General features: G+C 54.7%; 1 protein-coding gene across 1 annotated transcript; it reads right to left on the bottom strand.

The window, feature by feature from the left end:
- Positions 1 to 11,360: 11,360 nt before the first annotated feature.
- LOC144929863 (sulfotransferase 2B1-like) lies at positions 11,361 to 14,524 on the bottom strand. Its single transcript, XM_078850492.1, has 6 exons — positions 14,008 to 14,524; positions 13,379 to 13,587; positions 12,968 to 13,094; positions 12,542 to 12,636; positions 11,861 to 12,041; positions 11,361 to 11,667 (listed from the first exon to the last, which is right to left on the bottom strand). Exons 1-6 carry the CDS (start codon positions 14,141 to 14,143, stop codon positions 11,558 to 11,560), a joined length of 858 nt encoding a protein of 285 aa, XP_078706618.1. The 5' UTR covers positions 14,144 to 14,524; the 3' UTR covers positions 11,361 to 11,557.
- Positions 14,525 to 17,313: the final 2,789 nt, after the last annotated feature.

A 17,313-nucleotide genomic window follows, 5' to 3' on the forward strand; every position in this document is an offset into this window, starting at 1 on the left:
TTCCTTGAGGACCTGCTCCATGATTTTTCCAGGGACTGAGGTGAGGCTGACTGGCCTGTAGTTCCCAGGATCCTCCTTCTTCCCTTTTTTAAAGATGGGCACTACATTAGCCTTTTTCCAGTCGTCCGGGACTTCCCCGGATCGCCAAGAGTTTTCAAAGATAATGGCCAATGGCTCTGAAATCACATCCACCAACTCCTTTAGGACTCTCGGATGCAGCGCATCCAGCCCCATGGACTTGTGCTCGTCCAGCTTTTCTAAATAGTCCCGAACCACTTCTTTCTCCACAGAGGGCTGGTCACCTCCTCCCCATGCTGTGCTGCCCAGTGCAGCAGTCTGGGAGCTGACCTTGTTCGTGAAGACAGAGGCAAAAAAAGCATTGAGAACATTAGCTTTTTCCACATCCTCTGTCACTAGGTTACCTCCCTCATTCAGTAAGGGGCCCACACTTTCCTTCACTTTCTTCTTGTTGCTAACATACCTGAAGAAATCCTTCTTACTTTTAACATCTCTTGCTAGCTGCAACTCCAGGTGTGATTTGGCCTTCCTGATTTCACTCCTGCATGCCCGAGCAATATTTTTATACTCTTCCCTGGTCATTTGTCCAATCTTCCACTTCTTGTAAGCTTCTTTTTTGTGTTCAAGATCAGCAAGGATCTTGCAAGGATCTTGCAAGGATCAGCAAGGATCTGTTAAGCCAAGCTGGTCGCCTGCCATATTTACTATTCTTTCTACACATCGGGATGGTTTGTCCCTGTAACCTCAATAAGGATTCTTTAAAATACAGCCAGCTCTCCTGGACTCCTTTCCCCCTCATGTTATTCTCCCAAGGGACCCCGCCCATCAGTTCCCGGAGGGAGTCAAAGTCTGCTTTTCTGAAGTCCAGGGTCCGTATTCTGCTGCTCTCCTTTCCTCCCTGTGTCAGGATCCTGAACTTGACCATCTCATGGTCACTGCCTCCCAGGTTCCCATCCACTTTAGCTTCCCCTACTAATTCTTCCCGGTTTGTGAGCAGCAAGTCAAGAAGAGCTCTGCCCCTAGTTGGTTCCTCCAGCACTTGCACCAGGAAATTGTCCCCTACCCTTTCCAAAAACTTCCTGGTTTGTCTGTGCACCGTTATATTGCTCTCCCAGCAGATATCAGGGTGATTGAAGTCTCTCATGAGAACCAGGGCCTGCGATCTAGTAACTTCTGCGAGTTGCCGGAAGAAAGCCTCGTCCACCTCATCCCCCCGGTCCGGTGGTCTATAGCAGACTCCCACCACGACATCACCCTTGTTGCTCACACTTCTAAACTTAATCCAGAGACACTCAGGTTTTTCTGCAGTTTCATACTGGACCTCTGAGGAGTCATACTGCTCCCTTACATACAATGCAACTCCCCCACCTTCTGCCCTGCCTGTCCTTCCTGAACAGTTTATATCCATCCACGACAGTACTCCAGTCATGTGAGTTATCCCACCAAGTCTCTGTTATTCCAATCACGTCATAATTCCTTGACTGTGCCAGGACTTCCAGTTATCAGACCAATTCTAGTAATAAATGCTTGATCGATAAAGCAGCCTAGTTGCATTGTGAGCTCCCTGGAAGAAAACACCACCCATAGCCAGGAGTGATCAGCTCCTATTGTCTAACCTAAAGAAAACCCTTGAGTCATCAGTATACCCATAAACAAATCTAGTGTTCTCCCTTGAACCATTGTATTTTCTCTACAAAAACCCCTACCTATGCCCAAGTAAGAATTCTGATGCATGGACTCAACTCTGCATCAGCTCCACTGGGACTCCATCTCCTGACTGATGGTACTGGGGGCTCTGCCTGTCTCCTGCCCTCCAGACCCTAAGCTACCACCATCACCTGGGAACCCCGACCAGTTCATGCTTCAGGGAGCAGTGAGATCCCTCTCTCTCTCTCTCTCTGTTTTCCTTTCTACCTCAGGTATTAACCTTTACTAATATATGTTATGTTGCTTTAGGCTCTCCTTGGGTTAACACTATTATTCAATAAATAACTTTTATGGTTAAGCTGGTTGCTTCTCTCTCTCTCTCTGAACTTTACTCTTCTGTGTTTTTAGATTTCCCCATTTACTCTGCAGCAACGCTCCTCTTACTGAAGCTAAAGGTCCCCTACAGCGCCCAAAGTCCTGTGGGGTTTGGTCATCAAGTGGGTTACGACCAGTACAGTTGTGACGTGACATGTTAAACCTGTGGCACATAAGGGGCGGGGAGGGGGCGGGGGGGCCGCTGAAAGTGCTTCTCGGCCCAGCTTATTGAGACCAGGGGCACATGAGGGTGACAGCTCGAAGAGGCTGCTTCACCCAGCCCACTGACTACGGGGACATATGAGGGGATCAGCTGGAGAGTGCTGATTAGCCCGGTCCACTCCGGCGTGTGTGCGCGTGAGCGCGTGCTCATATCTAGTCCTAGGGCTGCAGGAACCCAGTCCTAGGGAACCGAGGTCCTGCAGGGTAGCTCCATTGGGAGGGGACTTGCAGAAGGAAGGAGTAGAGCTCCCTGTGAACACACAAGTGACACAAGCCGTACATTAACAGAATTATAGAAACCCCCCCCCCCCCGCCGCCCCCGGAAGAGTAATCCTAATAAATGAGTGTACCCCAAAGTAACAGGCATATCTGGTAACAGTGGCTCTGTCTAGAGCCTGCTCCCACCCACCCACTCAAAATGGCAGAGGAGGTTCCCTCTCCTTGGGTGGGGAGGTTGCCTAGTGGTTAATGCACAGGCCTCGGGCTCAGGTGTTCTGGGTTTGAGTCTCTGCTCTGCCACAGACTCCCTGCTTAGTCTTGGGAAAGTCACTTCACCTCTGTGTGCCTTAGATCCCACCTGCCAAATGGGGCTAATGCTGACCCTGCCTCCTAGGCTAAATCCATTCATGGCTGTGTGATGATGGGGGAAATGAAGATACCAATATGAGTAGATCTGAGCTGAATTTCTCCACAGCCAGAGAGAGAGAGCCAGCTCCGCACCAAGGGGATGGAAGAGAGAGGGGCTCAGTCCAGCTCCGCACAGAGTGGGGTCGACACTTCAGCCCTGCAACTTCTGCCACTAGGGTGGCTGGGGCTCCCAAGCCGGGGACTACAGCCCCACATGTTCTGCCAGGGTCCGGGGCTTCTCCTCCCCCCGCCCCCCTGCGTGGCATCTGCCAGGGATTCTCCCTAGCACGGCTCCTGACGGGCTCCGGGGTTCTCCTCCCTCCCCCCATCAGTGCGTCTCCTGCCGGGGTCCAAGGCTTTTCCTCCCCCTAATCCACCACTGCACCCACCCCCAGTCCTAGCCTAGCTGGGCTCCCTTGGGTCACCTGATGCCTGCTGTGGTCAGAGTCGAGTCTGGCTGGGAAGGAGCAACCATACACAGGGAGGACTTGGCCACCAGCCCAAGAGGTGTGGGGAGGCCCTAGGTGAGCAGGGACTGGCTGTGCTGCTGCTGATAGCCCACACTCCCTCCCACGCCTACCCCGGAAGGCTTTTTTTTTTTTTTGGTGAGACTCACTCAGTCCCTGCTGGAGCAGGGAGGTGGGAAACAGCTGATCCGAGCCTGCCCGCCAAAGAGCTGATCGCAGCTGCGCGCAGGCTACCCATAGGAAACAGCTCGTCTGCCGCACCCACAAAAGAGTTGATCCCTGGCTGCCAACAGCTGGTCACCCCAGTGGGCGCTGAGCACCCCCTATTTTTCCCATGGGTCCTCCAGCCCCAGAGCACCCGCGGAGTTGGCGCCTATGACCGTGGCTAAACAACAAAGACAAAGAAGCTGGGAGAGGGGAAAAGGCATCCTTTAAAAAGTGGAAATTAAATCCTAGTGAGGAAAATAGAAAGGAGCATAAACACTGGCAAAAGAAGTGTAAAAATACAATTAGGAAGGCCAAAAAAGAATTTGAGGAACAGTTAGCCAAAGACTCAAAAAGTAATAGCAAAGTTTTTTTAAGTCCATCAGAAGCAGGAAGCTGCTAAACCACCAGTGGGGCCACTGGACGATCGAGGTGCTAAAGGAGCCCTCAAGGATGATAAGGCCATTGCGGAGAAACTAAATGAGTTCTTTGCATTGGTCTTATGAATTCTTTGCATCGGTCTTCACGGCTGAGGATGTGAGGGAGATTCCCAAACCCGAGCCATTCTTTTTAGGTGACAGATGTGAGGAACTGTCCCAGATTGAGGTATCATTAGAGGAGGTTTTGGAACAAATTGATACATTAAACTGCAATAAGACACCAGGGCCAGATGGGATTCACCCAAGAGTTCTGAAGGAACTCAAAGGTGAAATTGCAGAACTACCAACTGTAGTCTGTAGCCTGTCATTTAAATCAGCTTCTGTACCAGATGACTGGAGGGTAGCTAATGTGATACTGGGGTGGGCCTGGCACCGCACAGCCCCTTTGGGGCGGGGGGGAGAAATGGGGTGTCAGAACCTCTCTACTCCCAAGTTCACGTGCTCACCTCTCTGTGAGCGGCCCGATGCGGCCTAATAGCCTCCCTCCACGCAATCACCCCTTGGTCGGGGTAGTGTGCCCTAACGGCCAGAGTTCATATAAATCACTCCCAGCACCAGAGCAGTGCGGCCCAATGGCCAGAGTCCACACAATCCCCCTCGCAAGCAGGGTAGTGCAGCCTAGCGGCCAGACTCTGGGTAACTGACCCCCAAACGTGCAGGCAGTGTGGCCCAATGGCCAGGGTCCATAGGATTCCCGTGCCAGGGGTAGGTGGACCCAGGCCCGCCCTCTCCACCTTGTTCTGACCCAGAGTCCTAGAACTGGCAAGATCCCCTTGTTCTCAAGTTGGAGCATGCCCAGCGGAGCCCCAGGGGCATGGCTTCCTCTGCTAGGAAGGAAGGGTTAACCCTTGTGGTACCAGTGCGGGGCTGCTCCGCCCCATCACAGACACCAATTTTTTAAAAGGGCTCCAGAGGTTATCCCGGCAATTACAGGCCTGTACGCCTGACTTCAGCACCAGGCAAACTGGTTGAAACTATAATAAAGAACAATGTTGTCAGACATATAGAAGAACGTAATTTGTTGAGGAAGAGTCAACATGGTTTTAGTAAAGGGAAATCATGCCTCACCAATATACTAGAATTCTTTGAGGGGGTCAACAAACATGTGGACCAAAGGCATCCAGTGGATATAGTGTACTTTTTCAGATTTTCAGAAAGCCTTTGACAAGGTCCCTCACCAAATGCTCTTATGCAAAGTAAGCTGCCATGGGAAAAGAGGGAAGGTTCTCTCATCGACTGGTAACTGGTTAAAAGATAGGAAACAAAGGGTAGGAATAAATGGTCAGTTTTCAGAATGGAGAGAGGTAAATAGTGGTGTCCCCAGGAGTCTGTTCCGGGACCAGTCCTATTCAACATATTCATAAATGAGCTGGAAAAAGGGGTAAACAGTGAGGTGGCAAAATTTCCAGATGATACAAAATTACTAAAGATAGTTAAGACCCAGACAGAATGCGAAGAGCTACAAAAGGATCTCTCAAAACTGGGTGACTGGGCAACAAAATGGCAGATGAAATTTAATGTTGATAAATGCAAAGTAAAGCACATTGGAAAACATAGTCCCAACTATACATATAAAACGATGGGGTCTACGTTAGCTGTTACCAATCAAGAAAGAGATCTTGGAGTCATGGTGGATAGTTCTCTGAAAACATCCACTCAATGTGCAGCGGCAGTCAAAAAAGCAAACAGAATGCTGGGAATCATTAAGAAAGGGATAGATAATAGGACAGACGATATCATGTTGCCTCCATATAAATCAATGGTACACCCACATCTTGAATACTGTGTGCAGATGTGGTCGCCCCATCTCAAAAAAGATATATTGGAATTAGAAAAAGTTCAGAAAAGGGCAACAAAAATGATCAGGAGTATGGAACAGCTTCCGTATGAGGAGAGATTAATAAGACTGGGACTTTTCAACTTGGAAAAGAGATGGCTAAAGGGAGATATGATTGAGGTCTATATCATGACTGCTCTCGAGAAAGTAGATAAGGCAGTGTTGTTTACTACTTCTCATAACACAAGAACTAGGAGTTCTTGTAAATGAAATTAATAAGCAGCAGGTTTAAAACAAATAAAAGGAAGTATTTCTTCACACAACGTACAGTCAACCTGTGGAACTCCTTGCCAGAGGATGTTGTGAAGACCAAGAGCATAACAGGGTTCAAAAAGGAACTAGATGTTAGGAAAAAAAGAGCAGGTTGACACAGAGGCGGATTGAGAAGATGGGATCCTTTATTGCAGTACTTGTTCCCCTTGACCCAGCTGTCGAGTGAGCACTGGATTAATTACATCACACTCTTTTTATTTAAGTTAATAGGCAACGCCTACATCCATTACAATACCCCCAAAACCCTTATTAAGTAATCGAAACACGCATACTGTTAGTATGCCCACCCCTCTCCACTGTTTGCAGCATTACGCACGCCATACACGCATTTTTACCTTGAAAAAATAATCTGTTGCCATAAATCTCCCTCAATCTGCAGTTCTCAGGGGAGGGACGGAGGGGCCACGACCCAGGGCTCGCTTATGTAGCTGGGAAAGGAAGGGAGGAGGAGATAACACTGCTTTTCCCAAAAGGTATCCTTTAGATCCCCACATTTCTTATGCATCCGATGAAGTGAGCTGTAGCTCACGAAAGCTTATGCTCAAATAAATTGGTTAGTTTCTAAGGTGCCACAAGTCCTCCTTTTCTTTTTGCGAATACAGACTAACACGGCTGCTACTCTGAAACCTGTCATTCACACACACTCAAAAGTTCTGCAAGGTTGTTATTATAGTTACCAGCCTAGAAGTTACTTGGGCCAAGTCACTGGCGAGGCGGCCTGGACACGAGGATGGAGCCGGGCCTTGTCAGATGTGCATCCGATGCTCCTTGAAGTTGGTTGCAGAAACAGACCCAAAGTCCTCAGTCTTTCAGGTCTCGCTATAGGGATCCGTCCTCATACAAGTCTACGGGGTTTACCTCGTCATGCTGTTCTCACGTTTGAAGTGATAGCCAATCACGCAGATGGTACAGCAATGACAGTCCTCTTCGGTTCTTTGGCCCCCCGTCCTTGGGGCGGTTGGGGTGGATTCTGGTGTGTCCTCAGGCTTATCGCCCAGCGCATTCTTCGGCCACACGGTCCTGTCATTTACTATGATTCTAAGGCCTCCACCTTTTATTACTCATCCAAACAGACAACCCCAATCACACTCCATTTCACATAACATATTTCCTATCACATCTGCATTTTATTACCAAGTCCTTTAACAAAACCATTCTGAAATCACTGGGGCACGACAGGCTCCAACAGACCTATTCATACCACGTGTTACCTGTGACAAGAAAACAAGCAGGATAAAAATGCAAGAGTGGGGTGTGACCTTATGAGCGTAATATAATATTTAATTGACAGGTGACAGGGCCAGAAAGAGTTAATTAACTCACAGACTGACCTGACCCATGGCCGAACTTTAGGGATTGGTTAGGAAGACATGTAAATGAACAGAGCTTTGAAATGCAGCCTGCATTGTTAGAGGTAGAAGGGTAGATGTTTGCTCAGGTCTTGTGATGTAAGCAAACAAGTCTTGTCTATTGCTATAGCTTTGATTCAAAGACCAAAAAAAGGAATATTAACATTTCGGAAGACACTGGAGTGAAATAGTATTATTGTCTATATGTCTCTTGGAAGGTTGTGGTAACCTGTATCTGAACTGTTTAATGGATAAATTATCCTGTGCTAATCGCCACGATGTTTGGGAGAAGGAAAGTTAAGCCTATTGTTTTCTCGGGCCAAAAGGCTGCAGGAAATGTATAAATACCCTGGGACAGGATTCTTCTTCATCTCAGATCCGCTTTGGGTTTCAAGAAGGGGAAACCCTAAGCCATAAGGATTGAAATCCCCAGTCACTGACTGGAGTCACCCTGGATATGGACATTGGACTATATCCTGTGGACTGTTTCTAACAGGACTTTTGACAACTACAAACCTCATCTCTGCTCTGTATCTGAACCTCAAGAATTGAATTCAAGTCTGTCTGTAGATCGATCTTTTAATCAACACTCTCTCTCTTTTCTTTTTTAATAATTTTTAGTTTAGTTACTAAGAATTGGCTATAAGCCAAAGTATTTTGGGTACGATCTAAGTTACAATTGGACCTGGGTCTGGGGCCTGATCCTTTGGGATTGGGAGAACCTTTTATTTATGATGGTGAGATAAGATGTTCAGCCACCATCATCATATCTGACATGTGTGTCTGGAGGGAGGCCTAAGGCTGGGGACTTGAAGGGAACTGTGTTGTTTGACTTCTGAGAAACCCGTGCGGTAAGGTCGTATAGAAGCTGTTTTCTGCGGGCTGGTAAATCTAAGTATTGGAATATCCACCAGCTTTTGGGGTTTGTCTGCCCCGTTCTGTTTGCAGTTCACTCTAATTCAGTGACCTCAGCTGGCTCCCACGGCCACTTGTTACATATGAAAAGAAAACAAGCAGGATAAAAACGCAAGAGTGGGGCTTACCAGATCTCATTCTTGAGTTTGGGAAAACAGCTGTAACAGTAGCTGTCCTTAATGATAATCTTATCACTTTAGAACAGGATGTTTCAGGATGTGCTTCTACAATTAACATAGACCTCGTGAACAGACAGGCATAATTCGATTAGCACAGACTCAGCAAGCTGGGAGGCATATTTGTTTTTAATGGTCAGGCCAAATCTGGGGTCTGTACTGGGCCAATCTTTCTCACACTCCCCCATAATATAAATGTATTAATTATTACTTTCATCCAACAATGACAGTATCCCCGCCCGCCCGGCCATGGGAAGCACAGAACTGGACCGAGTCGTATCAGGGTGGGATCAGGTAGAGTGGTTCTCTCTGGGCTGGAACACAGCTGCAGCCACCTCTGGGGCAGGGCAGCCAGGGAACAGCCGCATGGTGACACCGCATGGGGATGGCTCGTCCGGCGCTGAGATGCAGCCACCGCTGGAGTGGACACTCTAGGCTCCCTTTGACCACGCCTGAGACAAGCTGGTCAGGTGAGTGGGTTGCAGGGTGGGAGGTTATCTCGGCATCCCACGTTCTCCCTTGGAGGACTGGGTGGAACGCAAACCGGCTGCTTCAAAAGGGTCTGATTTCATGTGGGGGAGCGGTCCCTGCTCCTTTTGGTTGGTTCCCCCTTGCCCCAGTACAGCCCCGGACCCCAGCACTCAGATGGGAGCCGAGCCCCCTGCACTGGGGGACACAAAGACCTTCATGTCCTTAACCTGGAGCTAGGGGCTGGTGCTTGGGGCTGGAGTGATTCCAGGCCAGGCTTTGAGATGCAGTGAGCTGCTCAGGGGCATCTGGATACAAGGACCAGCAATGCCACAGGACTCCCCCAATATACCTCAAGTTAAACCTCCCTCCCAGAACGGAGGCCATGGCCCAAGGTATGCAAAAGGCTCTGGCAGCAGCTGCTCAGCCTGGGGTTCACAAAGGAGCCAACACCTGCCTTTTCCCAACGAGAGCAGGATAGAACCCAGGAGTCCTGGCTCCCATCCCCCTGCTCTAACCCACCCGATCCCATTCTTCCATCATCCTCCATTCCATTTTGATCAGGTCCCACCTCCACGTGCAGACACTAAAGGGTTAAGCAGCTGCAGATCCCTGTGGCATACAGGGCTGCTGCCCCATTTATTCAACTAATCCCAGCTGGGATCCTCCTTCCTTGGGGGTGGGGGGGGTGGGGTGGGAAGAGCCTCTGACCCAGGGCCCAGCCCATCTCCCAGCCCCTACAAGAGCAGGTGTGGGAGGGGCACAGGTGGCTGTAAGCACTAAACCCCACTCCCCTGCCAGAGCTGGGGAGAGAACCCAGGAGTCCTGGCGCCCAGCACGCACCCCTGACCCTGTTCTAACCACTAGACCCCACTCCCCTCCCAGAGCCAGGCAAGAGCCCTGCCCTGTGCGACATTCTCCTGTCGTAAGGGCATGTGCTGCTGCCCTGGGAGGGCATCGGGTGATGCTGTGGGGGCGGGGGGGGGCGGTGCAGCCCAGGTGGCCACATCGCCCTCTGCCTCGGGCCCTGGGCTCAGGACAAGGACAGGCAGGATGGGGACAACACCCCTCCGCCCTGACGGCCAATATTCACCGAGCAGAGGAGTGAGTCAGCCATTGGCCAGGCTGGGCCGAGCGCATCCATCTCCAGTTGCCGCGTGGGCAAACAGGAGGAGCCCAGCCTGGGCCGGGTGCAGAGGCAGGCGGCCGGAGGCCTGGGCAGCTGGGCTGGGTGAGCCCCCGTCGCGCATGGGCAGCTGCAAACGTAGAGCCGGGCGAACTCGGCAGGGATGAGCTTTCGGGCCTACGCTCAGAAAACTGCTGGCGAGACCCTTCGCGCCTGGGGCTCTGCCCACGTGGGGATGCTCCTCTCTGCAGCCCCCACTGGCTCCCTCGTCCCCAGCACTGTGACACAGGCCACTTGGCTTCTCCCAAGGCCCTTCCCACCCACTGCCTGCCCTGCCCAGCGTCTCTCCAGCGCTCTCAGCTGTCGGCTCCTGCTGCCCATAGGCCTGCCTGCCTGGCCACCAGTGCGGCCCGTTCCCGAGCCAGCCCCTCCGCGCTCTCCCCACACCTGGAGCCATCCGCAAGGCCGCTGTGGTCACCCTCCAATCTTGCCATGGCCGGGAGACCGGCAAAACACTTGACAACAGTTCGGCCACTAGTGAGCTGCCTGTCACGCTGACCAGTGCCGGATGCTCACCAAGTCGCCAGCCAGTTTGTCCGTCTGTCTCCACCTGGTGCTTCCTGTTTTAGCTTGTCAGCTCTTTGGGGTGGGACTGCCTGTTTGTTCTGTGTTTGTACAGCACCAAGCGCAAGGGGGTCCTGGGCCGTGACTGGGGTCCTAGGCACTCCTGTAATGAGGCACACCTAATAAACAGCCCCCCAATCGGTGTTGGGGGCTAACTCCCCCACTTCTCCGAGGATGGAACTGGACAGTTTGGGGACCGGGCTGATCTGCTGGGTTCCTGCGCTAGCCAGGAGGGGATTCCATGGCCCAGCAGAGCCCTGTGATCCTGCCAACACCTCATGCTGTTGAGATGGCCCATGGACTCACCCTCCGCATCGTGGACTCCAAGGTGTGGGGAGCCCCCCCACCACATCCCCATGGGCCCCTGCACACGAGGGCTCAGGCTACCTCCAGTGGATCACCCTTTTGGCCCTGTCTTGCCATTGACTTCCCTAGGGGCGGAGCTGGGTGGGGCTGATGCCTCCTTGCCTAGGGTGACAGCATCCTGGGCCCTGGGGGTGTTGCCGGGCGCTACCTGGGAAGTGGGTCACCAGCAATCACGCCCCTTGGAATGGGGGCAGGGGAGAGAGAGTGTGTGTGTGTAAGTTCCGGCTGCCATGTCACCCGGTTTTATTTCTTAGAATCCAGAGCCGATCTCTTGCTGGACACAGGCCCAGCTGGCTCTGCCTATTGCAGATGCGCTAATGACGCTGCCCCAGGGGGCATCTCCCAGGGCACACTAAGCACAGCAGCACGTGGGTGGCACGGGGCTGGTGTATTGCGGGCACAGACGTGGCGGGCGCAGGGCCGTCAGTCCCAGGGGAAGGTCATGCCCAGACCCTGCATCCGCTCCCGGTAAACGGTGTCGAATCGTTGGCTCTGCGCCTCCGAGAAATGGTTCCTCCAGTCGCCGCAGATCCCTGCAAACCACAGGGGACATGGTCTAGGGTGCCCCTCACTCCCAACCCACAGCCCCTGCTCCCCAGTCCTGCCCCTGCAAGCTCTGCCCATGCCCCTCACTCCGGACCTGCAGCCCTGGGTCTCCCAGCCCTGCCTCATTCAGCTCTGCCAGTGCCCCTTAATCCTGGCCCGCAGCCCCCACCCTGGACTCACCTTTCCGCAAGAGCTCCCCCTTCTGGTGGTCCACATACTCGTCCTCCGCCTGGGAGAAGTTGGACATTTTGTTCCCCTTCATGCTCTGGAAGGAGGCGTTCTCCACCACAGCGGCCACTTGCTCCTCACTCAGCTCCTTCCCCAGGAAGTGGCTGATTCTCCGCACGCTGCCCAGTGGATCCTGGGGGAGACACTCACTTCCATGAAGGGTGGGATCTGGGGTGACTTTATTATGGTCCATGGGTGCCTCAGTTTCCCCACCTGCAAGGTACTGCTCCCCATTGGGTCCAGACAAACAGATGCCTCTGAGGGCAGAGGGCCTTGGCCACAAGCCACGTCGGATGCCTGGGGCGTGGTTAAGTGTGGGTTTGGCTCACAGGGAGATAGGCTACATGTTGGCATGGCCCCAGGGGCAGGATTATATGTGGGCATAGCCACAGGGAGGGGCTACATGTGGGCATGGCCTCAGGGACAGGGTTAAGTGCAGGCATGTCCACATGTGGGCCTGGCCCCAGGGGGCAGGATTATATGTGGGCATAACCACAGGGCGCTTTTATGTGCAGGGGTGTCCACAGGGATCGGGGTTATGGGAGGATGAGGCCTTCGGTCGGGGCTATGTGTGGGTGTCATCAGGGGGCAGAGTTACGTGTGGGCGTGGCCCAAAGGGTGGGGTTTCCTTACCTGCTGCAGCTCCTCATAGGTGATGGGGAAGAAGTTCTCGTTCCCCTTCAGCCCCATCCAGCCGGTGACGTGGTCGAACCAGGAGCCATAGGCCACTGTGCAGGGGACAGCGGCATGGTGACCCCAGACCCGGCTCTACCCGGCCCCTCCACCCTGGTCTGCCAGGTGCAAAAGGGGCCGGGAGCTGGGACACCCGGGTTCCATCCTGGCGCTGGGAGGAGAGTGGGGGCTGGAGGTCAGCGGTGTTTGCAGACCCCTGATTGTGCTGCGGCTGTTTGGGGAGGGGGGCTCTGAGCTGTGCCGGGCTCTGGGCAAAGGGCTGGTCAGAGCTGGCTGGGGATGCACAAACTCAAAGTACTTGTGACTTTGTTGGAACCCAGGCGCCCAGCTCCAGAGTGGCCCCTGCGGGCCCGGGGTGCTGCTCACCATTCCCGCTCAGGAAGTCCTCGAAGAAGGAGTCCAGTGAGCCAGGGTCCTTGAACAGGCGCAGCAGCTTGGAGAAGTGGTAGAGCGAGACCAGGATGTCCTTGGGGCAGCGCAGGGTGTAGATGATCTGGGGAGAGGTGGGGAGGGGGGTCACTGCTGGGGCGTCATGCTACCAATTGGGGGAGGTGGGTGCCAAGTGAACACAGTGATTAGCCACCCACCCTGGGCCGTCACTTCCCCACCCTCTCCAGAGGGAGAAGGAATCGCCGCATCCCGCTGGCTGCACTTTCGCACACCCACATTGGTGTAACTCACACCCAGCAGCAGCCCTGATTTCACCCCCCTCCCGACGCACAGCCCTGCCGGTGCCCCTCAAATCTGACCCGCAGCCCCCGCTCTCCCACCACTCACCTTGGCCTTGGAGCGCTGCAGGGACTTGGGGAAGAGCTGCACGGGGAGGTGGGAGCAAAGCAGCCGGGGTGGGGGGTATTTCAGGGTAACCTCCATCCCCAGGTGAGTCTCCAGCCAGGGACCCCGCTCCCAGTTCAGCACGCTGCGCACCCAGCCGGGGTCCCCGTCACAACGGATCAGACTCAGGATTTCCAGCATCCAGTTAGTGCCTGGGGATGAAGGGGTTAATGGGCCTGAAACAACCCCTCAACTGCTGAGTCCCCCTCTGCTCCCAGAGCCGGGGAGAGAACCCAGGAGTCCTGGCTCCCAGCCCCCAGCTGAGGTGCACTGAGAGTCCTAAATCCAAAGCTCTTGTTTTGCTGTCTCAGGGGTCCCCTGGCCCTGCCAGCGGCTCTGGAGAAAGCCTGTGATCGGAGTGCATCTGCAGAGAGCCAGCCTAGCGCCAGGTGGGTGCTTTGGACCCCCAGGGAGCAGCCTGCTTTCTCTCACACAGGGCTGGGGAGTCTGAGTGCCTGGGGTCTGGCATTGAGGAAATCAGGTCATGTGACATTGCAGCCTTCCAGCTACCAGGTTTGGTGTCCATGTGTGTGTCAGGAAACCCCCCGTCCCAAACCCCCGCTTTCCCCTACCTGACTTGGGGTAGGTGACGTTGAAGACATCGTCATCCCGCACCTGGAATTCATTCTCCACGTAGCTCAGAGCCTCGTGGGAGTAATCCAGGCATGGAAACAGCAACCCCTTGTGGGTGAAGTATTCACGTGCCATAGCAAGGTTGGGACAGAGACAGACCTCCCAGCACCAGTGCTGGACCCCAGGCACGACTAGGGGAGCTATACTGCAGGGAGTGGTGTGGGGGCCACTCTCCTGAAAGTCAGGAGACTCCAGTGCCTCAGCCTGGCAATCGGATGCTCGGCTCTGCAGGGAGCAGGGTGAGGGTCTTCCTTGGCTGTCCCACCCCAGAGCCAGCTGCACCTCGGCACCTGTTGAGCTGATTCCTTGGCGTGTTCCCGGAACAACTCTAGGGCCCGTGCTGGTGTCTGCAGCCGGGAGAACAGCCAGCGCCTGGGGTAGGAGCCCTCTGTGGGGTTGTGTAACAGGCCCAGGCTCTCTGCTCTCCCCCTGCCCCACCCCAGCTACCCTTGCACCCGAGCAGAGCCATTCAGTCTTTGGAGGCCCTGGCAGGCACAGAGACCTTTGGACCTGGGAGGAGCTGGTGCCTTTAACCTCCCAGGGCCCTGCTGTCATCCCAGGCAGCTCATAACTCTGGGTGGCCTGTGTCTGGCAGGTCCCTGCACCCCTTCCCAGCTGCCTCAGGTGCCTGAGGTTTTGTGTCGGAGTGGAGGGGCCAGGTGTGTGTCAGATCCTGCCATTCCCATCCCGGGGAGGGGTCACTGATCTGTGTGCTTTCATGGCAGTGGGGGATGGTTACCAGGCTTTGGAGTGTGGGGGTTTAAGCCGCCCAGCTTGGGTCGCCACCCCCTGCCAACAGAGAGGTGGGAACTCAGACCCCAACCTGTCTCCTGGGGTGGCCAACAGGGGGCGCCAGTCAATTCATAGAATCATAGAATCTCCGGGTTGGAAGGGACCTCAGGAGGTCATCTAGTCCAACCCCCTGCTCAAAGCAGAACCAGTCCCCAATTTTTGCCCCAGATCCCTAAATGGCCCCCTCAAGGATTGAACTCACAACCCTGGGTTTAGCAGGCCAATGCTCAAATCACTGAGCTATCCCTCCCTCCCTGCCCCCCAAGTTCCTCTTGTGGGGTCAGGTTTGCAGCTGTCTTCTCCCTAAGGATACAGCTAATCCCTGTACTGCCCCTGCCCCCAAGCCAGCCTGGAGGGGTAAGGCCCCATGTCCCATGCCCCATCCCCCTTGAGCCAGCCAGTCCACGCCCTGGGGCCAGACCGGAGCTGGTCCCCCCGCAGAGGGGAAAGGTCCCTGGTCCCATCCGACTGCCCCAGAGCGAGTCTCTCTTTTGCAGACACAGCGGCTAAAGGGCTCAGCTGGCTTTGCTCCAAGCTGGTCGCTGCTGACATCTCTCTGAGGTGAAGGGAACTGTCCGTGGTGTCTAGACGGGGAGAGACTGGGAATGTGGGGGTGTGCGCACCATCCCTGGCCACCGGCAGAGAGTGTGTGTAGGTCTGTGCGTGGGATTGTGTGTACGTGTCTCCATAGGAGTCACTGGGGCCACTCGCCCTCTTGCTGCCCCTGCGTCTCTTACCCCACCCTCCCTGCTCCCCCAGCCACTCCACTGCCCACCCATCCCCCCATCCCCAGGGCTGAGAACCCCCCCCATCTGAAGGCTGTGCTGAGAACTCAAAGAGTTAAAGCGGGGCCAGACCCACCCCAGCTCCCGCTCGGCTGGGTGGTATCAGACCCCCTGGGTTCCCTGTGCTGGGAAAACAGCTCCTATGCTGAGCGCTGGGCTGGGCATTGCCCCCAGAGCCCTGTGAATCCCCAGGTCAAGAGCCAAGCCCAGCTGGGACCCAGTCACCGGGCTGGGGGATGCTTCCCGTGGCAATGTAGAGTGAAGATGCTGCCTGAAATCCCCTTAACTCTGCCCCTCCACCCTGTCCACAGTGCTGGGACTAGCAGTGCAGGGTTGCTGCTGCACCCCCTGGCTTGAAGTGGTTTCCATTATATCCAGGGTTTACAGTTTGGTTCAGTGCCTCTCAGCACCCCTACCGTACAAACTGTTCCAGCTCCGCTGCCTGGATCCCAGCCCAGACTTGGCCTGATGTGGTCTGGGCTGTACAGGATGGACATACGGAGTTATTGAGGAAGGGGCACCACAGTGCAGCCCAGAGAGGCCAGGAGGGGACCCAGGACTCCTGGGTTCTATCCCCAGCTCTGGGAGGGGAGTGGGCTCTCTTAGAGGGCTTTCCCTTCACCCCCTCCCCTAGTTCTTGTCATGCACACAGAAAGCAGAGTTATGTGTGGGCGTGGCCCAAAGGGCGGGGTTTCCCTACCTGCTGCAGCTCCTCGTAGGTGATGGGGAAGCTCCTCGTAGGTGATGGGATGGCTCGTCCGGCGCTGAGATGCAGCCACCGCTGGAGTGGACACTCTAGGCTCCCTTTGACCACGCCTGAGACAAGCTGGTCAGGTGAGTGGGTTGCAGGGTGGGAGGTTATCTCGGCATCCCACGTTCTCCCTTGGAGGACTGGGTGGAACGCAAACCGGCTGCTTCAAAAGGGTCTGATTTCATGTGGGGGAGCGGTCCCTGCTCCTTTTGGTTGGTTCCCCCTTGCCCCAGTACAGCCCCGGACCCCAGCACTCAGATGGGAGCCGAGCCCCCTGCACTGGGGGACACAAAGACCTTCATGTCCTTAACCTGGAGCTAGGGGCTGGTGCTTGGGGCTGGAGTGATTCCAGGCCAGGCTTTGAGATGCAGTGAGCTGCTCAGGGGCATCTGGATACAAGGACCAGCAATGCCACAGGACTCCCCCAATATACCTCAAGTTAAACCTCCCTCCCAGAACGGAGGCCATGGCCCAAGGTATGCAAAAGGCTCTGGCAGCAGCTGCTCAGCCTGGGGTTCACAAAGGAGCCAACACCTGCCTTTTCCCAACGAGAGCAGGATAGAACCCAGGAGTCCTGGCTCCCATCCCCCTGCTCTAACCCACCCGATCCCATTCTTCCATCATCCTCCATTCCATTTTGATCAGGTCCCACCTCCACGTGCAGACACTAAAGGGTTAAGCAGCTGCAGATCCCTGTGGCATACAGGGCTGCTGCCCCATTTATTCAACTAATCCCAGCTGGGATCCTCCTTCCTTGGGGGTGGGGGGGGTGGGGTGGGAAGAGCCTCTGACCCAGGGCCCAGCCCATCTCCCAGCCCCTACAAGAGCAGGTGTGGGAGGGGCACAGGTGGCTGTAAGCACTAAACCCCACTCCCCTGCCAGAGCTGGGGAGAGAACCCAGGAGTCCTGGCGCCCAG

The sequence above is a fragment of the Lepidochelys kempii genome, chromosome 24, assembly GCF_965140285.1.
Source record: "Lepidochelys kempii isolate rLepKem1 chromosome 24, rLepKem1.hap1, whole genome shotgun sequence".
Classification (NCBI taxonomy): Eukaryota; Metazoa; Chordata; order Testudines; family Cheloniidae; genus Lepidochelys; species Lepidochelys kempii.

Coding starts and splice junctions, on each gene's coding strand:
- LOC144929863 (XM_078850492.1), bottom strand. CDS start 14,143: ATGGCACGTGAATACTTCACCCACAAGGGGTTGCTGTTTCCATGCCTG. Junction 12,042..12,541: donor CCTATGAGGAGCTGCAGCAG/GTAAGGAAACCC, acceptor TGTCTCCCCCAG/GATCCACTGGGCAGCGTGCG. Junction 11,668..11,860: donor GGGGGAGCTCTTGCGGAAAG/GTGAGTCCAGGG, acceptor TGTGGTTTGCAG/GGATCTGCGGCGACTGGAGG.